The following is a 19,053-nucleotide window of genomic DNA, read 5'->3' on the forward strand; positions in this document are numbered from 1 at the left end:
AACAATAGTCTTACAATACTTTCTCTCAATAATCTTTATCTTCTGTTAACCTTTGATGCTGTTATTATATCAACATAGTGTTGATAATATATATCGACGCAAATAACATAAAAAACTAGAATAAAAAATAGCAATTTCAAAACATGTCAGCTAAGGGATAAGACAATAATTGATTATTTTAAACAAAATCACCCCTTTTTTGGATTAATTTAAATTTTAAATGATTGAAAAGTTTAGACACTAGGAGTTTGAACCAACCAATACAAATTTAACGAAAGTGCCCAAAGTCTTTGAAACGAGGAATGAGAGATAGTATAGGTAAACAAACTTTGGGTATTTCCTCCCACCCTGTATTTACATCAACAAATAGTAAAAAGCCGCCATAAACCTTTGGAATTATTTGTCAATCCTATTCTTCTAGGTCTAACAGAGCTTAAACCCAGGGATCTCAAGAGATAGGACAATGGCCGATAAATTGTTGTACATCCTCAAAATTTCCCCTTCTTTTAATTAGTGGTTGAAACACTTTAACACATAACTTAATGAACTAACCAATCAAAATCATATAAAAATCCAAAAAGTTGTAAAGCCAACTAATCAGAAAATGTTATTTTAAAACTTGTTATAAACAGCCCAATGTCCCCTCCCTCCCTGGTTTCCAACCCTCCCCCAAGTAGCTCCCTGGACCAATTTCCCTTTCCTTGACAATTTTAGTTTTGCGCAACCACAGGCTCAAGTGTGCAAAATAGCAGCTGTTTTTTTTTGTTGCAAAAATTGAACTGCAAAGTGGCATTGTTATTGTTTTCAGATTTTCAGAGTTCAAGGGGAGGGGGGGGGGTAAGTGAGGGGTGCAGGGATGGGACAACAGGAAGGATATTGGGGAAGGTTGCTTGTCTAGTATAAAAGGATGAGGAAAAATATTGAATGTTGTTTTGATAAATTCTAAATCACATTTCTTTGTATGATCATAATTTTACAAATGAAAAGATTTAACAAGGACAATTGTGTGAGAAAATAGATTAACCATTTATTTTAATATTAGTTAAAAAAGACGAAGACCAAAATCAATAACTTTTGCACCACTTTTGACGTCATATTCTCTATCTCTTTTTAAGGGGTTTTCTTTCCCACTTCTCCTCTCATCTTCGTCATTATATGACGTCACAGGAATCAAAAGTGATACAAAAGTTATGTATTTTGGTCTTCGTCGGTTAAAAATAGTAGAAATTCCTTTTTCAGTAAGTACTGGCAGTAAATCACTAAACATATTTTTTAGCCTTCACGGTAGGCTCTAACTTTGCGTTTCGATTCTCTATCCCTGCGGTTTTTTTAACCTTTACATAACCTAACCTAACCTAATATCAAATGAGCATCAGTTCTTTTTCAAGCATTTTTTTTTGTGGCCCATATGCGATATGAGGAAAACCTCAGTTAGTATAGTTTCCAGAAAGGCAAGCCCTTGGGGATGAAAGGTATACCTAACCTAAGGTGAAACAGAAACAGCGAAACCCATAAAGTATAAATTGTCTCTAAAAAAGGTATAGTCTCTAAAGACTAAGGTTTTTTTCTAGCAGCGAATTTACATATAATTCATTCTATCTGCCTGTCCTTCCATCACTCCAACCATGAAATGTGAAATGTGGTTTTCTGGGCTCCTGTTTTTAGATAGGTGGTAGCTGAATTTTTAAAGTGATGATTTCTTCAACAAATGAGTATGCAGTATATAATCTAATTGGTCCGTCGGTCTGTCGGAAATGCTTTATATGATTTATAAAAGTTTCGTGATTATTAATCGCATATATAAAATTAGTGTTTCTAATTTTTAGTGACAACTGAACATCTCCTCTTTAATTTACTTTGTCCATATATAATTTTTTGTACTTTGCTACTTATGGATGTTGTCATCCTTCTTGTATCTATAATACAAAGTAGCTTGATGCCTGTCTGTCAATCTGTCTGTCCCTTAATATCTTAGTAACCACTGAACCGATTGGATGATAATCTTCAGGGAATATATCTACTGTTCCTGTGGTGGTTTTAAGCTATTTTCTTAAGGCGTGGGACACCCCAACCTCCCCCAAAAAAAAAAATTCCCCTAATTTTTTTTATGTAGTTAATTTAAAATGTGGTGGTTGCAACACCAGAGGTCCTTAATTTTTTTTTTAATTACCTATTGGGGCAAAGCCAATAGAGGCTAGGGGCGAAGCCACAAGTACCTATATAAGACTAAAGAACCCTAAACTACTAGGCCCAATGTCTCTTTATTTGTGGACTGTGTATATATAGGATAATAGAAGAAATGTGATATACAGGAAAGGGAGTTATTGTTGAAAGGGTATTACAAGAGACACAAAAAGAGAAGGATATGAAATAATAATATAGAGATGTTGTGGGGGGGGTGTGCACAGGAGAGGAGGGAGGGGGGGGGGGGAGATAGTTATTGAGTGGGAAATGCATAAATGCATTGAATACTAGGCAAGCCTTATATCCTACTAAACTTTAAGTGCTGTTATTTTATCAACATGATACTACATCTATTAGGATGCTATTCTGATAATGATATTAGCTGGAATATTTTTCGAATTTGAAGGAATATAAATTCTATCCTATCATTTTAAGTAGTAAGTCAGTTAAAAACAGATCTATAGTATAGATGTATATACAGACAACTACCTCCCTTCATTTTTCAAAGACCTCTTTTGTCTGCTTCTAAATTATTTTCTGCTACTTGGCTGTGTTGATAAAAGCGACACCATTGATTGATTTTCAATGACCCAATAAAAAGGTTGCACAAGGCGATTGCGATAGGGAGATACAGTGTTTTACTCTAATAGTTGAAATATGGCTATTTTAGTTCTTAATTCTTGCAAAGTTTGGACTAAGTTTTTGAGTCTTGGGATATGGTTTTAGGTTATTTTAATGGTAAATATATCTTTCTATAAAAAGATTCTTTATATCTAAGACTTTTATTATTATTCCTTAATGAAATTACTAAAATATTATTTTTTAAGGGAAATTGCTAATAACAAAAATATCTTGAAAAAAAAGGATATTGATATGTTAAACATATTAACCAAACTGTTGATAAAGTACATTGAAATGTATGTCAGCGTAATGATGCTTTGTCCCACAGAGAATTTTCACCCTTTATCTTTCACCCTCTCTCTTTATTTGTGAGGCGAGAGAGGCAAGGTTGGTTTCAACAAGGTTATACCAAAGTTTAATTAGTATCAGAAAATTAAATAATTACCAGCCACTAATTTACTAAGTTAACAATTTATAACTTTCAAATTAAATAGATATGGAATTATTAGTTAAGGGCCAGGGTAGTGCGGGTCGGTGTGTCAATATACTCCCCCCCCCCCTCCCATAATGGGAATACACAAGCCTGTCAAGATCTCAGTAATCTAAATATATCTAAATCAGGAAGGGAGGAGAGGAGACATTGGACTGTTTAAGTTTTTAAAAACACGTTTTATTTTTAAGCAATCGAAAGTTACAGGCTAATAAACATTAAAGACCAAAAAAGCAACTTTTCAAATAATGCAATTTTGTTATCATTTATTATGGTGATTTATTGCAATTTTCTCTTTTTTAGGTTACCATCTGGGGTGATTACGGTCGCGTGGAGGGGACCAAAGTATTCATGGGTGTTGCTCAGATCCTATTGGATAATCTAGATCTCTCGGAGCTTGTGATTGGTTGGTACAAATTGTTTGGTACCTCCTCATTGGTCAGCGTGCCACCGGGTGGTGGGAAGGAGTTAGCCGGAGTAAGTATTATTATTTTTAACAACTTGGACACACTACAGAGTATAGGATCAGCAAGAGGTCTTTTCTGATATGCCTGTTTCATGTTTGAGGCAATAGTTCGCAAAACAAATAAAATATTTCTGCCTATTTATGGGCCAAAACATTCCCTCTCTATATAGCCTCTAGTTTTTAGTCAGTCAAAGAAATCAATTACAGCACAATTCAAACACAATGATAAATTTTTTTTTTAACCCATTTACCCTTGATAATTTTGCTCCTATTTTAGGAGACTCCAAAGCCACCGGAGGTGCCGAAGCAGGTTTCCGTGGAGGAGCCTCCTCCTCCTGTCTCAGTCTCAGGAACATATATTACTTACCTAAAATTGAACAATAAACAAGAAATATTATTTTAATTAGTCACAGTTTATCCCCTTCTTTTAACTCAAATTTTTGAATATGCATATTTTTTGTGTCTCTAATTATGTTAGGTTTGTTAAGCTAGATTAATCAGGGAATAGGGATATTGGACAAACTCGTTCTCTCATTCGTTGGCTTATAAATTTTAGGGACTTTTATTGACTCTTAATTGGTAAGTACAAAATAATTCAGTATTTAGACTTTTTCATCAAATAATTTAAACTACATAAAGAAAATGAAATTTGTTTAATCATAAAAGGGGATGTACATCATTCTATCATCCATTGTCTTATCCCATAAGATTTCTAGGGTTAATAAAGGTTATGGAGAGCCTGGTAAGGTCAGAGCTTTTAAGCTGGTCACAGTTTTTCTTAGTTATTAGAAGTTGGAAAAAAAGCAATTCTACATCCTCCAAATTAATCTTTTTGTACCTATTTTCTACCTTTATAATACAATGGCTATGAAAAGCATTTTTGTTTCAAAATTTTTTAAAGCCATTTAATATAAGGGATTTAAAGGGTTAATACAATGGCCGATAAATTGATACCTGATGATGAAACACAAAATCACCCACTCTGTAGATTACAATTAGTGGTTAAAATATTTGGACACTCAACTAAATGAACCAAACAATGAAATTAAAAATTAAGTTTCCAAAATTGTTAAGCCAACAAATAAGAAAACGGTATTATAAAACTTTTGGGTCTAGTGTCCTAAACAGCCCAATGTCCCCCACCCTCCCTGCATTGAATAAGTAAGTAATATGATGATATTTCAGGGACATGACACACTCTCAATACACACATGTTAACTGTGATACTACTTCTTATAATAATAATATTACTACAACATCATTACATTTTCTTCAACCAAGTTATTCAAGTCTGTTTGTTTGAATCTGTCTGCTGCTGCTGCTACCACTGTCATCATTTCTTTATCCTCATGCTATTCTCTCTCATCTGCTCCACAAGAACAACAAGTTTGCTGGCACCCTGTATGACACCACTTACAACTCTTCTGGTACTGAAACAATCTAAAAATATTATAAAAAATGCGCAAAAAATGCTCAGTCCATCACAAATGATGCTAATGATTTAAGAACAAAATTAACCTGATTTTTCCTACTGAAATCCGCTTAAAACAAGGTAAAATTCAAACCAATTGGGATGAAAATTCAAAGAATGTGACCACTTCCACCAAAAACAAACATTCTTAATGATTACCATGAAAAAATATCAACTGATAAGAGAACTTATGGCACAAATTTACAAAAAAAATAGACCTATTAGTCAACAGAAATTAACCTACTAAGAGCATTTGATATCAGTACCAGTACAGTTTTCATAACCTTAAGTTGATCACTCCCAATCATTTGACACTCTAAAATACCCAACATATACTCTTCTTTTTTATAACATAATATTATTTTATGTGTATGCTGCTTTCAATAGAACAAATCAAAGAATTAGTCTGAACTTTTGTCAGCCCTGTTGAATTACAGAAACCTGATGCTATTTTCAAATTAGTTAATCTGGACACAAATAAACATTAGCTGTTAATAAATTACAGACAATAATCAAAGCATTAAATAGCTCAGTTGACTTTGACAAATTAATTCTCAGCCTTAATTTACTCTTGGATTGCTTTCTAAATACCAGCTTATGAATTTGATTCAATTACCTATCATTTCATCCTCTACCATCAACTGAACATTGAGTTTGAGTTACCAAGTGTAGCTAGAGCCAGCTGATGACCAAGTACATTTTCATTTTGTCACCAACACAAAGTACACCAATCAAAGCAATGTAGATTACCCTGAAGAAGCCTCACTCACACCAAACTATACCAAACCAAGAAGTCACCTTGTGTAACAAAACCAAATAATTCCAAGCTTTCAAACACAACTCTTTTTTAACATGTTATGAAACCTTTTCTTTTGGACCCTAAAGTCAAACAAACACAATTTTCTAAGCTTTAGTAGAAGTATTAAAGAATCAACCTTGCACAATCCTTGAGACCTTTATGGTAAATTGGCCACCTTATAGTAAGAAAACACTGACTGCCAGAGTAATATAAAGCTGAGAAGAAATGAACAAACAATAGACCAACCTCTAGTCCTACTAATAATACATAAATACACTCTACCAGTCTACACACAGTTTTACAAGTAACAAATAGTCTATAATATACAAGCTCTCTTAGTGATACAATAGTGTGTTAGTTAATCAATAACTCTAATGAGCAGTAAATTTAGATTTTATAAAAAAAAAAAGGTTTAATGAACTTGTTAAAAAATTGTAGGTAAAAAAATAGTGGAGAAATTATCCCAAATAAGGATTGACAAACCAAATGAATTAGCAACAGATAAAATCACTCTCAAGAATAATTATGAATATCATGAAAGTGTTGATGATTAATAAAATGAACAGACCCAAAATTGAATAAGTGACAGAGACACTTGTGTTAAAGAAGATCATTATTATATATCAAATTCTAAAGATATTTGCTTTAAAAAAATGTCAGATTTACTGAGGACCAGAAGTCTCTTCTTTCTTCTATCTCTCTATAAATATATCTCTCTTACTAAGCGTGATATTGGTGAAACTTGTACATAAAGAGATTATTCTTATCACCTGATGCAAAGAGTAATGAAGAATTCCTTTATTTATGGCTAGCAACTTATTATATTATATATTATTTAATCATTTGTAGGTTTACCATATAGGGAACTCCTGTTTTCCTGCATCTTTATATTATGTATCAAATTTTATTATAGAAACACTATAAAATTGGGTTTATATAAGGGACAAATTATATATATAACACATATATAAAGGGTTTATATTATTCTTTATATTTCATCATATTCTATTATATCAAAGTTTATTCAAATTTTAAGTTTATCTAAATATTGAGGTTCAAATCAAAGTTTTATAAATGCATTTTCATTCAAAACAAACTTTTGGTAATATTTTTTAAGCCAACTCTAACCACCACAAATGCAAGATAATGAAACAAAATTTTTTACCAATTCTTTCATATTTTTGGCAAGTCTTAATCACCTCTAATGCTCACTTAATATATATACATTACATAGGCTACAATTATAATTACATCTAAGATCAGCATTTAAATGTTTCATAGGTTCATAAAACTCTTTAGCTTAAATGTTTTATATGCTTGTTACAAATTTGGCCTTGAAAGACTATTTTTGACATTCTATCTTAATAATAATAATATTAATAAAATTACCACACTGTCCTGAAATTTTACTTTCCTGACAATAGTCTCTGAAACATTTAGATAGATTTTATATAGTCCAGTTTCAACTTTATGCATTTCCACTTTCAAACCAAACCAAACACACAAACAAATCTGGTTTTTAGCTTATAGGACATTTTTGATTACTTTCTTCTTGTAGATCATGTTGATTAATCAAAAAAAAGACCTTTCTCAATTGCAGAAGTAAACAAATTGTTGTAACAAATGAATACAAGACTTTAGAAAACAAATTTACCCTTACAAGCTTATTCATCAACTTTTAGCTGGTTTAAAGAATTGCTTCAATTTAAATTTTATATTTTGCAAATTAGTTCACTTTTTAGAGAAAAAAAATCCATAATATTAAACCTAATTTTAAAGTTGATTTAAACCAGCTAGATGATGATAAAAATTACCCTCCTTAAATTTTTTTGTAAATCTATTAAAATTTCTAAGTTTAAGCAAATTGGGTTTAAAAACAACAATTTTGTAAGCTTTGATTACAATATAAATATTAGAGTTCACTTCAAATTGCAATAGTTTTATTATTAGAATTAATTACTTTTAAAGAGTTTTGTTTCAATCATTCCACCTGTATTGTTTTTTTTTGTACTTGTTTTTATTAGTTGAATTATTTTTGTAAACTTATTGGACAAGACAAACAATTTTTTTTCTTCATATTTTTTTACCATAACCCAAATTCTTTTTAAAAATTTTATAATTATTCAAAGTGGTTTTTCAAACAAAAATTCACACAATCAACTTTTCAAAAAATTGCTTTAGATAAATATAGTCCAATAAGACATGAATATTTTTAAAATTAAATATCAATTTTTAAATAAAAAATATTTTATTTACCAAAAAAGACATTAGATTGTAAAACACAACATATAGCCTTTCAATTAAGCTCAATTAAAAGAGAAAACTAAAATGATACTTTTTTAATTTTCAATGATTATACTATCAAATTAAATTTTTATACAAAGTTGTCTTCCTCTACATACGTTTCTATTTAAGATTAATTATAAAATTTTATTTCCATGTTTAAGCCTAAATAAGAAATTTTAATTTTCTCTTTTTCAAGAGCACTTAGATACTAATTAAAAATGAACCCCTCCTACTCTAAAGTCTTTGTCTACCCTAATTAACCCATCAGGACGGGGGATAGGAACCAGGCATAACAAGGAACAAACCAAAAGCAAGGGTGGGGGGAGGGAAGTCTAGCTATTCTGCCTAATAAAATACATGTATGATAATACTATTCACAGATAATATAATTCACCACCTAGATATTTGATAATTTTTATTTGTTATTAAGACAGATTTGTATGCTATAGCATTTTGATATTGGACCAGAGTGTGATCTTAGATATTACTACAATACTACGAATATACAATTAATACACCATGTGCAAATCCTCAAGAATATAAACTATTATTTTGAACTCTGTCTTTATTTATTGGTGCTTGAATTTATAAGCAAAGCCGCTTTACAAGTAATCGTGTCCTTTTGTATTTCTTAAAAACTCGGGGTGGTGAGAGAGAGGTTGCCAAAACACCCATTCCTTTTATCACGACTTCTATTATAGGTTCCACGACAAACGTCGAAGTGAAACTTGAAATTAGATGAAGTTATCCATAAGTAGCAAATTAATCCTTTTATAAAAGTATGACTTTCTGTTTGTACCTGTAAGTGGAAGGTTTTTAACTATTTTGGGGAGATTATCACCACCACCTCATAAGAGAATTCCCCCCCCCCTCGACTTTTTTAAAATTTTCTTTTTGTAAAATTCAAAGTTGAGGATTGACTATCTCCTTTCACTTAAGTGAACCTTAAGGCCTATTGGTGTAGTTGCTAATAATAAAGTAACAGGATGTCTTGTTTGTTTGTTTGTCTTTACCGTAGGATTTCGCTAACCGCTGAACTTATAGGGTTCTCCTTAATAGGGTAGCTTCTCATAAGTCTAGTGAAGGTTTGTAACTATTTTGGGGGAGGGTACCACCACCCTCCCAAGAGAAATCACAAAAAATTGAAAATTTTAAAAACATTTTTAGAGACTTCAACGCAACATAGACATAGGGGCGTAGCCGCTAGTAAGGGATAAATCAACAATTATATTTAATTAATTTTCCATCAAAAAGCTTGTGCAAATTAACTCTAGAAAAAAAATATTAATTATGGATGACACATTTACTTTGCTTTATTGAACAAGGATGACAAAATACAAGGAAAGCTCAACAAATTAGATAGTCAAACAAACAAAATTAGCACTTATAGAGTGTCATGACTTGAGAAACTTTTATAGAATATATAATTATGTCTTATATTCCGAGACATCGACATTCAAAAAATGATAGAATGATAAATGTTTTTTAACATGTAAAAATTTGTGGATAAAATATAAAAATGAACCTTTTTCAAAATGGACATACAGATTTTCTGGTAATGATTATAGAGTTGCAAATAGCGCTTTCTAATATCATACCTTATTATTACAAGAATCTTCTGATTCAGAAAGAACTGTCCAAATGAACCCGAACCAGTGACGTTTCACAGTGCTTCAAAATGTGTGGGCGTAGTATGACTCACACACACACACACAAACCAAAATTTTAACCAAAGCCATTTATTTGATACAATTAGGAGCGTATTCGTTTCTTTATAAAAGCGAAGCTTTTCTATAATTAAAAACGTAGCTCTAATATAATTAGGGTCTGTCCGTCCGTCCGTAACGAATAGCTTTTTTCGTTATTTAGGCATGTTAGAATTGTCCTATCGATTTCAAACTTTGCATGATGATTCCTGTAGTAGTTAGTTACGAAATAGAAAGCGTAGCAACTCTATAATCTTTACTAGAATGTCCGTATGTTCATTTTAAACATGTTGATTTTTAACAACATGTTTTTATGTGATATAATCATCCAATTGATCTGATTTTTTAGTACTGATTTCTATTACAATAAGGTACAATATTATAAGCGAAACATCTTTATAATTAAGCCCTAAACATATTAGAATGTTCTTAAACATTATTCTGTATTTGCCACAAATTTACGAATAATTTTGTCAAAACAGATCATGAATATCGTGGCTTCTATTACAGCTAGAGACCTGTAATTTTTTTTGGTAAACCCTTGGGTCAAGACTAAATGCTCAAACATAGCAATAACAAGTACAATTATTTCAATAGCAGCAACCAAAGTGAACGTACAAGAAACAATTATACAATAACAATTGTGTACAGTAGCTGTGCTACAAAATGATAATGTAATAAGTGTTAGAAAATACAAAAGTTTTAAAATGTAGAAAATCTCAGAAAAAGTACAAAAAATAAACGACACATTTAAAATCCCCAATCAATTTTAACATTGTTTCTTAAATATATTTTTCTTTCATTTAGGAATTAAAAGTCTTACGTTTTTGTAAAAAAAAGGCTGCAGTTTGGCGTCTAAATGAGCTTATTTAGCAGCTGAACTTCTGCAGCTGTAAATCAACAAATATTTGGGTAAGCTACAGCAGTTTGAAAGTTATTCTAATTTATAAAGTAGGCCTTTTGATTCAATAAATATATGAAAAAGTACATTGCAATTTACCTTACCCTGTAAGGTCTAAATTCCCCTTTTATTTTTAATTATCATCTAGAGAATTCAGAGCATCATCTGCTTGATAATGGGATGCAATACTGTAACACCCAAGGATGTTAGGTTAAGTAACATCCAACAGACAACCAACCCTTTGATTAACACATATTCACATATTCAAATTTATGCATTTTTGTTATTTCATAACCTGATAAGGCCATTGCTAACCCGCGACCGTGGCTCAACACGTAGTGCATCTGCTTGTCGTCGGGAAGGTGATAGGTTCGAATCTCGGGCCGACACCGTGTCATAACTAAAGACGTTAAAAATGGTTCCTACTGCTACTATGTCAGATGTGCGACATAAATAGTTAGAGTAGGGGGAATGCCTTTGCCCAAAACAGGCGCAACTCGTTACCATGCACAGTTGGGACTTCTCAGACAAAGGTCGTGCATCATAGGGAGTTGGTTGTCTGTTGGATGTTACTTAATATCCTAATATCCTTGGGTGTTTGGACAGAGAAGAGTGCACAACAGTCACCCTTAGTTATCCTGGATTGCTGGACTAGGACCTAGACAGTACACCAAGTCGAAAAGGTCCTGGACTGTAATCCCACCTGTACGAGGTAATCTAGGTAAGGCCATTGCTAAACCAAAATTTTAAAAATTAACAGGGTTTATTTATGTAAAACTTCTATAAAAGTACAAAAAGAGCCTATTAAATTTTACTTTTTTTCAGAAATTTAATTAAGAAACAAAACATAAAAAAAAACTCCAAGACCTTAAAAATCATTTATATAAAATTGGAAAATATTTAGTTTGAACCAAAAAAAATATTAAAGAAATAATCAATATGCATATAAAACCTTTTCAATTAAGTGCTATGATTGCTATTTCAAGTATGATTTTAAGTGTGTACACAGTTTTCAGTTGAGTAGAAACAATATGAATGTAACAATGAATCCTAGACGTATTTTAGAATTAGGATTCCTTGTCATATTTTCATATTCACTTTATGGTACTATTGGTAAGTTATAATAGTGTTAGGTAGTTTGTTTACATCAGGCATTCACAATAATTGAATTTGAAGCTAATAAATTTCTTATTGCAATAACCACTATTCACCTGCCCAAATCATTTTACTCAACAGATTGATTAACTATTTAACACCAACTTCTAAGGTTTTAAAAGCCTTGTTTTACATCCAAACTGTGCAATGTTACAAGTTTCAATAATAAAATCTACATTGAAACAAATAAAAGTAGCCCAAAGAACTATCATACATGCATACTTTGTAAAAAGGGTTCTTTCTTATCTTATCAGAAATCACAATTTTAAAATTTTAGAAAAAGTAATTGAGAACCCACAGGTGAATATAATTTCTACCAAAGATATCAGTGAAGTTGACAAGCCTAGGTAATGCATTTTACCTTTATTTACTAAATAAGCACAAAAAATCACGGATATCTTTGAAAAAAAAAAACGTTCAAAACATAACCGACAGACAGAAGGAAAACAATTTATAGGCTAGATGCACCTATTCATAGGAATCTTCAACTGAAAATTTAATTTCCCCATAATGTTACTGACTGACAGTCTGATTACTGGAAAGAAAAAGTGAAGTATAGAGTAGATTTGCTAAAAACCGTTGAGTAACCATATTTTTGCCAGGATTAAAGTATGTGCACCAAATCAGTTTGAGTATAGTGTTGCTAAAACACATGGATACAATGGACTAGCTGACTTTTGGGCAGGCAAGGAGTTAGTAGTAAAGATTTTATATTTTCAGTTTAAAGCTAAATTATATCATGGGACTATTCACAAAGGAAAGATATTTTTCAGGTATAAATGAGAATTATCCCGGTAGGGCATCTTGGCAAATAGATGCTAATCATACATACAATGAGACTGTAAACTCTCTGTTTCAAGGATCAGAAATTGAAAAAACTGGATAACGCCAAATTTGCTTCATATTACATGCTAATCATTCAATTTGTTACATTGGGTAATATTGTGCAAGGATTATCTAGTGTGGCATCTAGATTTTTCATGTAGGGTGGCTCACAGACCATACCAGTAACTTCTCTAATTTTATCTACTAAGCATTGGTAATAGGGATGTTCTGTGGTGTACTGTTTACAACTGTCCTGTTCAGATTGAATTTCAAATTGTCGCACAGAAATTTCGAAAACGCTAGTAACATAACCTAGTTCAGAGTCATGGCGCAGTCTCATCTTTTCATCACCCTCTATCATCTTGAGGTCAATGATATCTATAGCAGGGTCAACAACAAAAACACTCACATCTTTTTGAGATCTATTTTGGAAGCAACACTATATTAATTGCCGTGTATGTTGGTTAAGGCTGAAAATGTCATTTGCAGATAATTTAAATACACCTACTATCACATTTTTCATGCAAATCTACTAAAATACTTTTGAAGTAAATTTTTATTTTGCGTTACTTTAGATTGTTGTCATCCTTGTTCTTGTGAAGAGTTTTTTCTATGATATTTTCCCGAATTAATTTCATTGTTGGTATAAGCTGGTAGGTATGTCTCATTTGATTTGCTGTTCTTATTATTTTACGTTAAAAAGCTTCGCTACTTGCAGATATTATTGTTCTTGTTAGTTATTGAAATTTAAAAAGCTTAAATTTGCATAATTTTATTCTAAAACATTGTCAGATAAAAACGAGTTTAAAAAGAAAAAATGGAACGAAATTAAAAATATATCACAAATAAACAAAACCCTCATAATACGTAAAGAGACATCGAAGAGAAATAAGGGGGGGGGGGATTTAATGCAACCATCTCGTAATCAGTGAGCAAATGACACTTCGAATTTCGATCTGAACTTTTGCATGAGTAATCCTTGGTAGGTCTATTTTCCCTAAATCGAACAAAAAGTTGGAAAAGTAAATCCATTACATAATATAAAATCATCATTGAACAAGTCACTTTACTTTGTTGCTAATCATTATTTTCAATTTGTTATTTTCACCGGGATCATTTCAAAAATTGGATCAAAACATTTAATGTTTTCATTATGTATTATCATTGCAAACTTTGGATTTGCTTCAGCAATTAGATTCCTGCATTTCAATAAGAATTCGGAGTCATAGTTGTTGTTCGCAAGGACTATAAAGTTTTGGGCAGAATCAAGACATGTTAACTCCCTGGTACTATAATTTTCTCCAACAACCAGAATCATACCTGGAACTTGTAGTACTTCAGTAAAAACTTCTTTGTGTTCCTTATTAGAATCACCTGATTCTAAATAGTGAGGATGTACATTTATCAATTCAGAAATGTTATCATTTAATTCTACACATATGTCTGCAATGTCTTCAAAATAATAACTTGACGTTAAAATAACAGTGCTCCCCTCCAGAATTTCTGTTAAATATTTCTTTACAGCCATTCTGATAAGAATTGAGTCAAGCAATCTTCCATCTCTGATACAACTGTAACACTTCAACTTTGAAGATCCAAAATGTATGTAGGAGGGAAGGTCATCCACTGGTGTAGTTCTATAAATATTATCTATTGCTTCAATTGCCCCTTCGTGTATAACAAGGGAAAATTTTGGTTTAGCTTTCATAATAGTGTTTCTCGTATACCTTGTGTTTCTTGTATGATTAATACCAGAATTATCAGCAAACAGTACAAGATTGTTTATTTTATTCTGAAGAAAAATTTCAATGGAATATACAACTAACACAGATCCTTCTCTTTCTAATACCTGCTTATCAATATCATCATTGTTCCTAAAATGATAAACATTTCTTTGATGGGAAAACTTTTTGCATAGATATTGAAACATTCTCTCTGTATTTGTTCCCTTTAAACATACAATAGTTTCTTCAGGCTTGTCATGGAAAAATTTGTTTATTACGGCTGATGACAAGGTAACACTACTAAACTTACACTTGTTTTGGTATGAGTAAACACATACTCCTTGCTCTATTCGGATGAAGTTATGAAGGTCTGGATCCTTTTGTAACCCATAACTACAGCTTAGATTTCTGACTTCTGTTTTTTTCTTCACAAATAAGAATTAGAAAAGACATTGTTCTGAGTATCATATTTCTTACATCTCTGTTAGCCATTTTATTTGTGCAAACTATGATATTTCTTGCTTGTGCACCACTAAAAGAATCAATGTCAGTTATCAGAAACCCGTTGGGATTCTTCAGATACTCTTCTACTTCATTGACATAGTGCTCATCCTGCTCTGAGAGACCACTCCACCGTCGGTTTGGAAGATAGACAATATTCCTATTTGAATTTGATAAGAACCTTTTCAGTTGTGTGTATAGAAAATCTATACCATCAACTATATCTGTCAAAATTACTACAGGTTCATTGGTTGGAGTTCTGGAAAAATATTTATCTATTGCTGCCTCAATCAAACTTAATTGGTCAAATTGCTGGTATTGATTAAGATAGTATCTGATATCAGATCCCGCTACAGTCTTCTCAGGAGTTACGCAATTGATGTTTAGTGTTTTCTTCTGTGGACTAAATAGATATGAAATATCATTATGTCAGTTTACAAACATAATTTTCAAAAAAAGTTAATAACAAACGAATGGACAGATGGAAGACGCCCATATGATATGATATTGTCTTATTTGATTAATGATTAGGCTTGGTTAGACGATTCAAAAATTGTAAGAACCATCAGGGAGTAAGGGATGGGAAAATGTGAAATTAATTCAATTTAAGAGATTTCGCTGAAAGGCCATGAAATCCAAATGTATCCAGAAAATTTGAAGATAATTGTAAAGAGTGTGTAAATCAAATCTAGAAAACTATAAAATAAGAAAAAAGTTCTAAGAAAAAAGCATTAATTCAAAAATTAGATTACCAGTATATCAGACTGACGCAACCATTCTGTAATTAATTACTATACTAGAAAAATTGTTTTTGAACTAGTTCACCCCATAATCCTATATTCTAAAATGCCACTAAATACAAGAATTTAAGGGTTCTTAGATTGATTGTTTATTACACAAATATCAAAATAAAGTTTTTATCTATGAAATGACATTTTTTGGAGAAAAAAAATTGTTAAAATCAGCCATCTCATAACAAATTTGTATGTCTGCTATATTAAAACTAACTCAGCGAGTTAATAGAATAATGCGCTAGTACCCAAAATCAGTCAGAACCTGCTAAATTCTTGCACATTCCCTTTAAGCCAGTACCCAAAGTCTGGGACTCCTAAAAATTGAATATTCGATCCATTGTCCCCTCCCTTACTCCCTGAAGAACCATGAATCTAGCCCAACTTTAGCCTAATTTCATATTAACTTACTCAGACAGAAGGATGGACGGACATACAAACTTTCATACGAATAGGGGCGGATTTCTGTAATTGTATTGTCCTAGATTGATGAGACAATTTTAAAACTTTAAAGACCCTTCTTCAAGCAATGCTGTAGTCAAAGTTAGAAGTTTTTCTTAACTTATGAATAGAAAAATGTTCAGAAATACAAATTGTTGGGAGGCAGATGCTCGTTTGTGTCCTGAATTTTTGTTAACATACTTCTACAGATCAATTGATTTTCAGCCATACTAAAGTTGAAAATAAGATCTGCAGATAGACAGACAAACTTTGGTGACTGAAGCATTATATGAAAGGTGATAAAGCACCAATAAAATGAATTGGTGGACGAAGTGAAAATTATTTGCCTTTTTTTCCAATAGGCATTACAACTATTATATGTGTGCCAACCTGCTGAACTGTGTGCTGAGATCATCTGGAGATTTACCAACAAAACTAGACACTCTTGCAAGCTTTTCAGTATTGCGCATGTTGTATTCAAGATTTATTTGTTCAGCATTATACTTCTCTTTCATTTCTGATGACCATTTGATGAGACCTAGAAAGAAAAGACTAATGAGAACAAGATTGTTTTTTTATTTGAAAACTTAGGAATTTGGAAATGGAAAAAAGTTATATCTGTCATCAACCTCTCCAACTCTGAGGTCAAGAAGTGACTCTTAATAAAATATTAACAAAGATGAAATAGCTAAATTTAATTATGATATTTAATGATAAGCAGATGTGATTGGACAGCACATGTATTGTTATCATTTTGAAATTTGTGATAATCATTTCAATATAAGTAATTGAAGGAAGACTAGTATTTCGTACCCAATTCCTTGTTGGTTAATACTAAAGGCAAGTTTTCGGCTAGTGGATATTGGCCTACAGCCAATAGAATCTTCTTCCAATATGTTAATCTTATAGTAAAAATAAAAGTTGCACTCTATCAAAAGTTTCCCATCCTTTATCCCTGTACATTGTGCCGCTTGTTGTTAGGAAATTTTGTTGTGCACAGGGTCAGTAAAGTAAATAGGTTATAAATGATGTATTTCTGTCAAGGGTAATTGGTTCAAATTAATTCAAGCTTAATACAAAGAATATAACAAAAGTTTCATATTACAAAAATTATGTTTACCTTTGCTGATAGTATATGTAAATACTTTAAGTGTGACACACACTGAGGCACAATGTTGAAAGAAGTCAGCTTCAGTACTTTTTTCAATGTATAGTTCATCTATGAAGACAAAATCAAATTTGTTGTTTCTCAAATAGCTCTCCAGAATGGAACACATTTCAACACGTTTGAATTTTAGAGTAGATTCATCTTCTGCGCTTTCACCAGATTTGGACATGGCAGTCCGCCAGTTGTTGAAATTTGAAAGGTCATAACAACTAATTACTTTAATGTTTTCATATTGATCAAAATCAGATTTTGCCATTATATCCATTACTGAAATATTTTCAAGTTCACAAAGTGTTGTATCCCTTTCAAGTAGTCTGGTAAGATTGATAAATGCAATATTCTTATCTTTGTTCGCCTCAGCACAACGTTTTGCTCTTTCCTTCAAGACAAAGGTCTTGCCTGTTCCAAAATCCCCTTCAATGATTAAATATGGAGAATTTGACATAACAGCATGCAATTGCCTTGGATTCAGCATGTAGCTCAGGTGCTGTTCCTCGTTTAGTTGCTCTGCAAGCTCCTTCATTATTTGTTCATCAGAATATTCTGGATGATTAGTCCTGATATCATTTTCTAAATCAATAGCTTTTCTCTTTGTATCATTTTCTCCAGTTAAAGCATTTTGATCAGCCACAAGCTGCTCTGCTGTTTTCAGATTATAATCAATTGGATCAACAATAAGATTTGACTTTCCAGCAGCAATTTGAATAGACTTAAAGGGCGAATATAGGTTTGATATGATATGAGCTTATATGAAAGGTGCCATTTCATACTTTTAGAATATCTATGCCAAATTTAAAAATTCAAAAAAATCCTTAAGTAGATTTTGCAATTTTCTGTTTCAATTGAACATATGATAAATGAGATTGACGACAAACGGTTTATTTTAGCCCTTTACAAGACTTTTTTTTGACTATTTTGCTTAAGTTTGATTGACTATTACAAAGGCACGCACCTTAAAAGATAATTTAAATGTTTATTATTTTAGATTATATACTCTTTAATTCAATTTTTTAAAAGCGTAGAAATAATTTGCGTAAAAGTTTTGACTAGGGTAAATAATACGTCTTAAAGTTTATTTTCTGTACAAAGATCATTGGTTAATTCTGGAAAATATAAAAACCCTGATGTACGCAATTTTAACACACACACACACGAACCTTAAAAAAACAGGGATTTGAAATCATTCTTCCTCCAAGAAAATTTTATCAATTATTTTTTTTTTACTTTTTACATTATTTGATGTTTTTTTAAACTTTTAAATATTTTACTTTATATAATTTGTATTAAGGTAGAAGATGGGTATATTTACCCCTGATTAATTAGTTTCCACGTTATTACGACTATCCTTTACGAAAGCTTTTTAATTCAACCTTGCTACGAAGCCTTGTGTGATGCTAGGGTAATTGGGTTCTTAGGGAACCACACTTATTACTTAATATTATCTTGAGTTAGAAAGGTTTTAAGCTATAAACAGACTTATACAATTAGATATGTCAATATCCTTAAGTTATTTATAATCTATAT

At 31.5% G+C, this 19,053-nt stretch overlaps 2 protein-coding genes across 2 annotated transcripts in view; one reads left to right on the forward strand and one right to left on the reverse strand.

The window, feature by feature from the left end:
* LOC145333286 (regulating synaptic membrane exocytosis protein 2-like) overlaps positions 1 to 8,874 on the forward strand; it is a 167,114-nt gene extending 158,240 nt beyond the window's left edge. The window contains exons 37-39 of the mRNA XM_080178415.1: positions 3,599 to 3,772; positions 4,039 to 4,107; positions 4,943 to 8,874. Of these exons, the coding sequence (XP_080034541.1) occupies positions 3,599 to 3,772; positions 4,039 to 4,107; positions 4,943 to 4,954 (255 nt within the window). The 3' untranslated portion in view covers positions 4,955 to 8,874. The remainder of the gene's footprint in view (positions 1 to 3,598; positions 3,773 to 4,038; positions 4,108 to 4,942) is intronic.
* A 4,895-nt stretch (positions 8,875 to 13,769) lies between these two features.
* LOC145334256 (uncharacterized) lies at positions 13,770 to 18,238 on the reverse strand. The gene is made up of 3 exons (XM_080179636.1): positions 17,482 to 18,238; positions 16,752 to 16,899; positions 13,770 to 15,532 (listed from the first exon to the last, which is right to left on the reverse strand). The coding sequence occupies exons 1-3, from the start codon at positions 18,050 to 18,052 to the stop codon at positions 15,022 to 15,024; spliced, it is 1,230 nt and encodes a 409-aa protein (XP_080035762.1). The 5' UTR covers positions 18,053 to 18,238; the 3' UTR covers positions 13,770 to 15,021.
* Between the last annotated feature and the right edge of the window lie 815 nt (positions 18,239 to 19,053).

This window comes from Acartia tonsa, chromosome 12 (genome assembly GCF_053477335.1).
Source record: "Acartia tonsa isolate MP-2025a chromosome 12, ASM5347733v1, whole genome shotgun sequence".
Taxonomy (NCBI): Eukaryota; Metazoa; Arthropoda; class Copepoda; order Calanoida; family Acartiidae; genus Acartia; species Acartia tonsa.

What these genes read in the sequence shown, in the direction of transcription:
- LOC145334256 (XM_080179636.1), bottom strand. Translation starts at nt 18,052, where the DNA reads ATGAAGGAGCTTGCAGAGCAACTAAACGAGGAACAGCACCTGAGCTAC. An exon ending in TACATATACTATCAGCAAAG is followed by an intron (nt 16,900 to 17,481) that starts GTAAACATAATT and finishes TTTTCTTTCTAG; the next exon opens with GTCTCATCAAATGGTCATCA. An exon ending in CTCAGCACACAGTTCAGCAG is followed by an intron (nt 15,533 to 16,751) that starts GTTGGCACACAT and finishes ATATCTATTTAG; the next exon opens with TCCACAGAAGAAAACACTAA.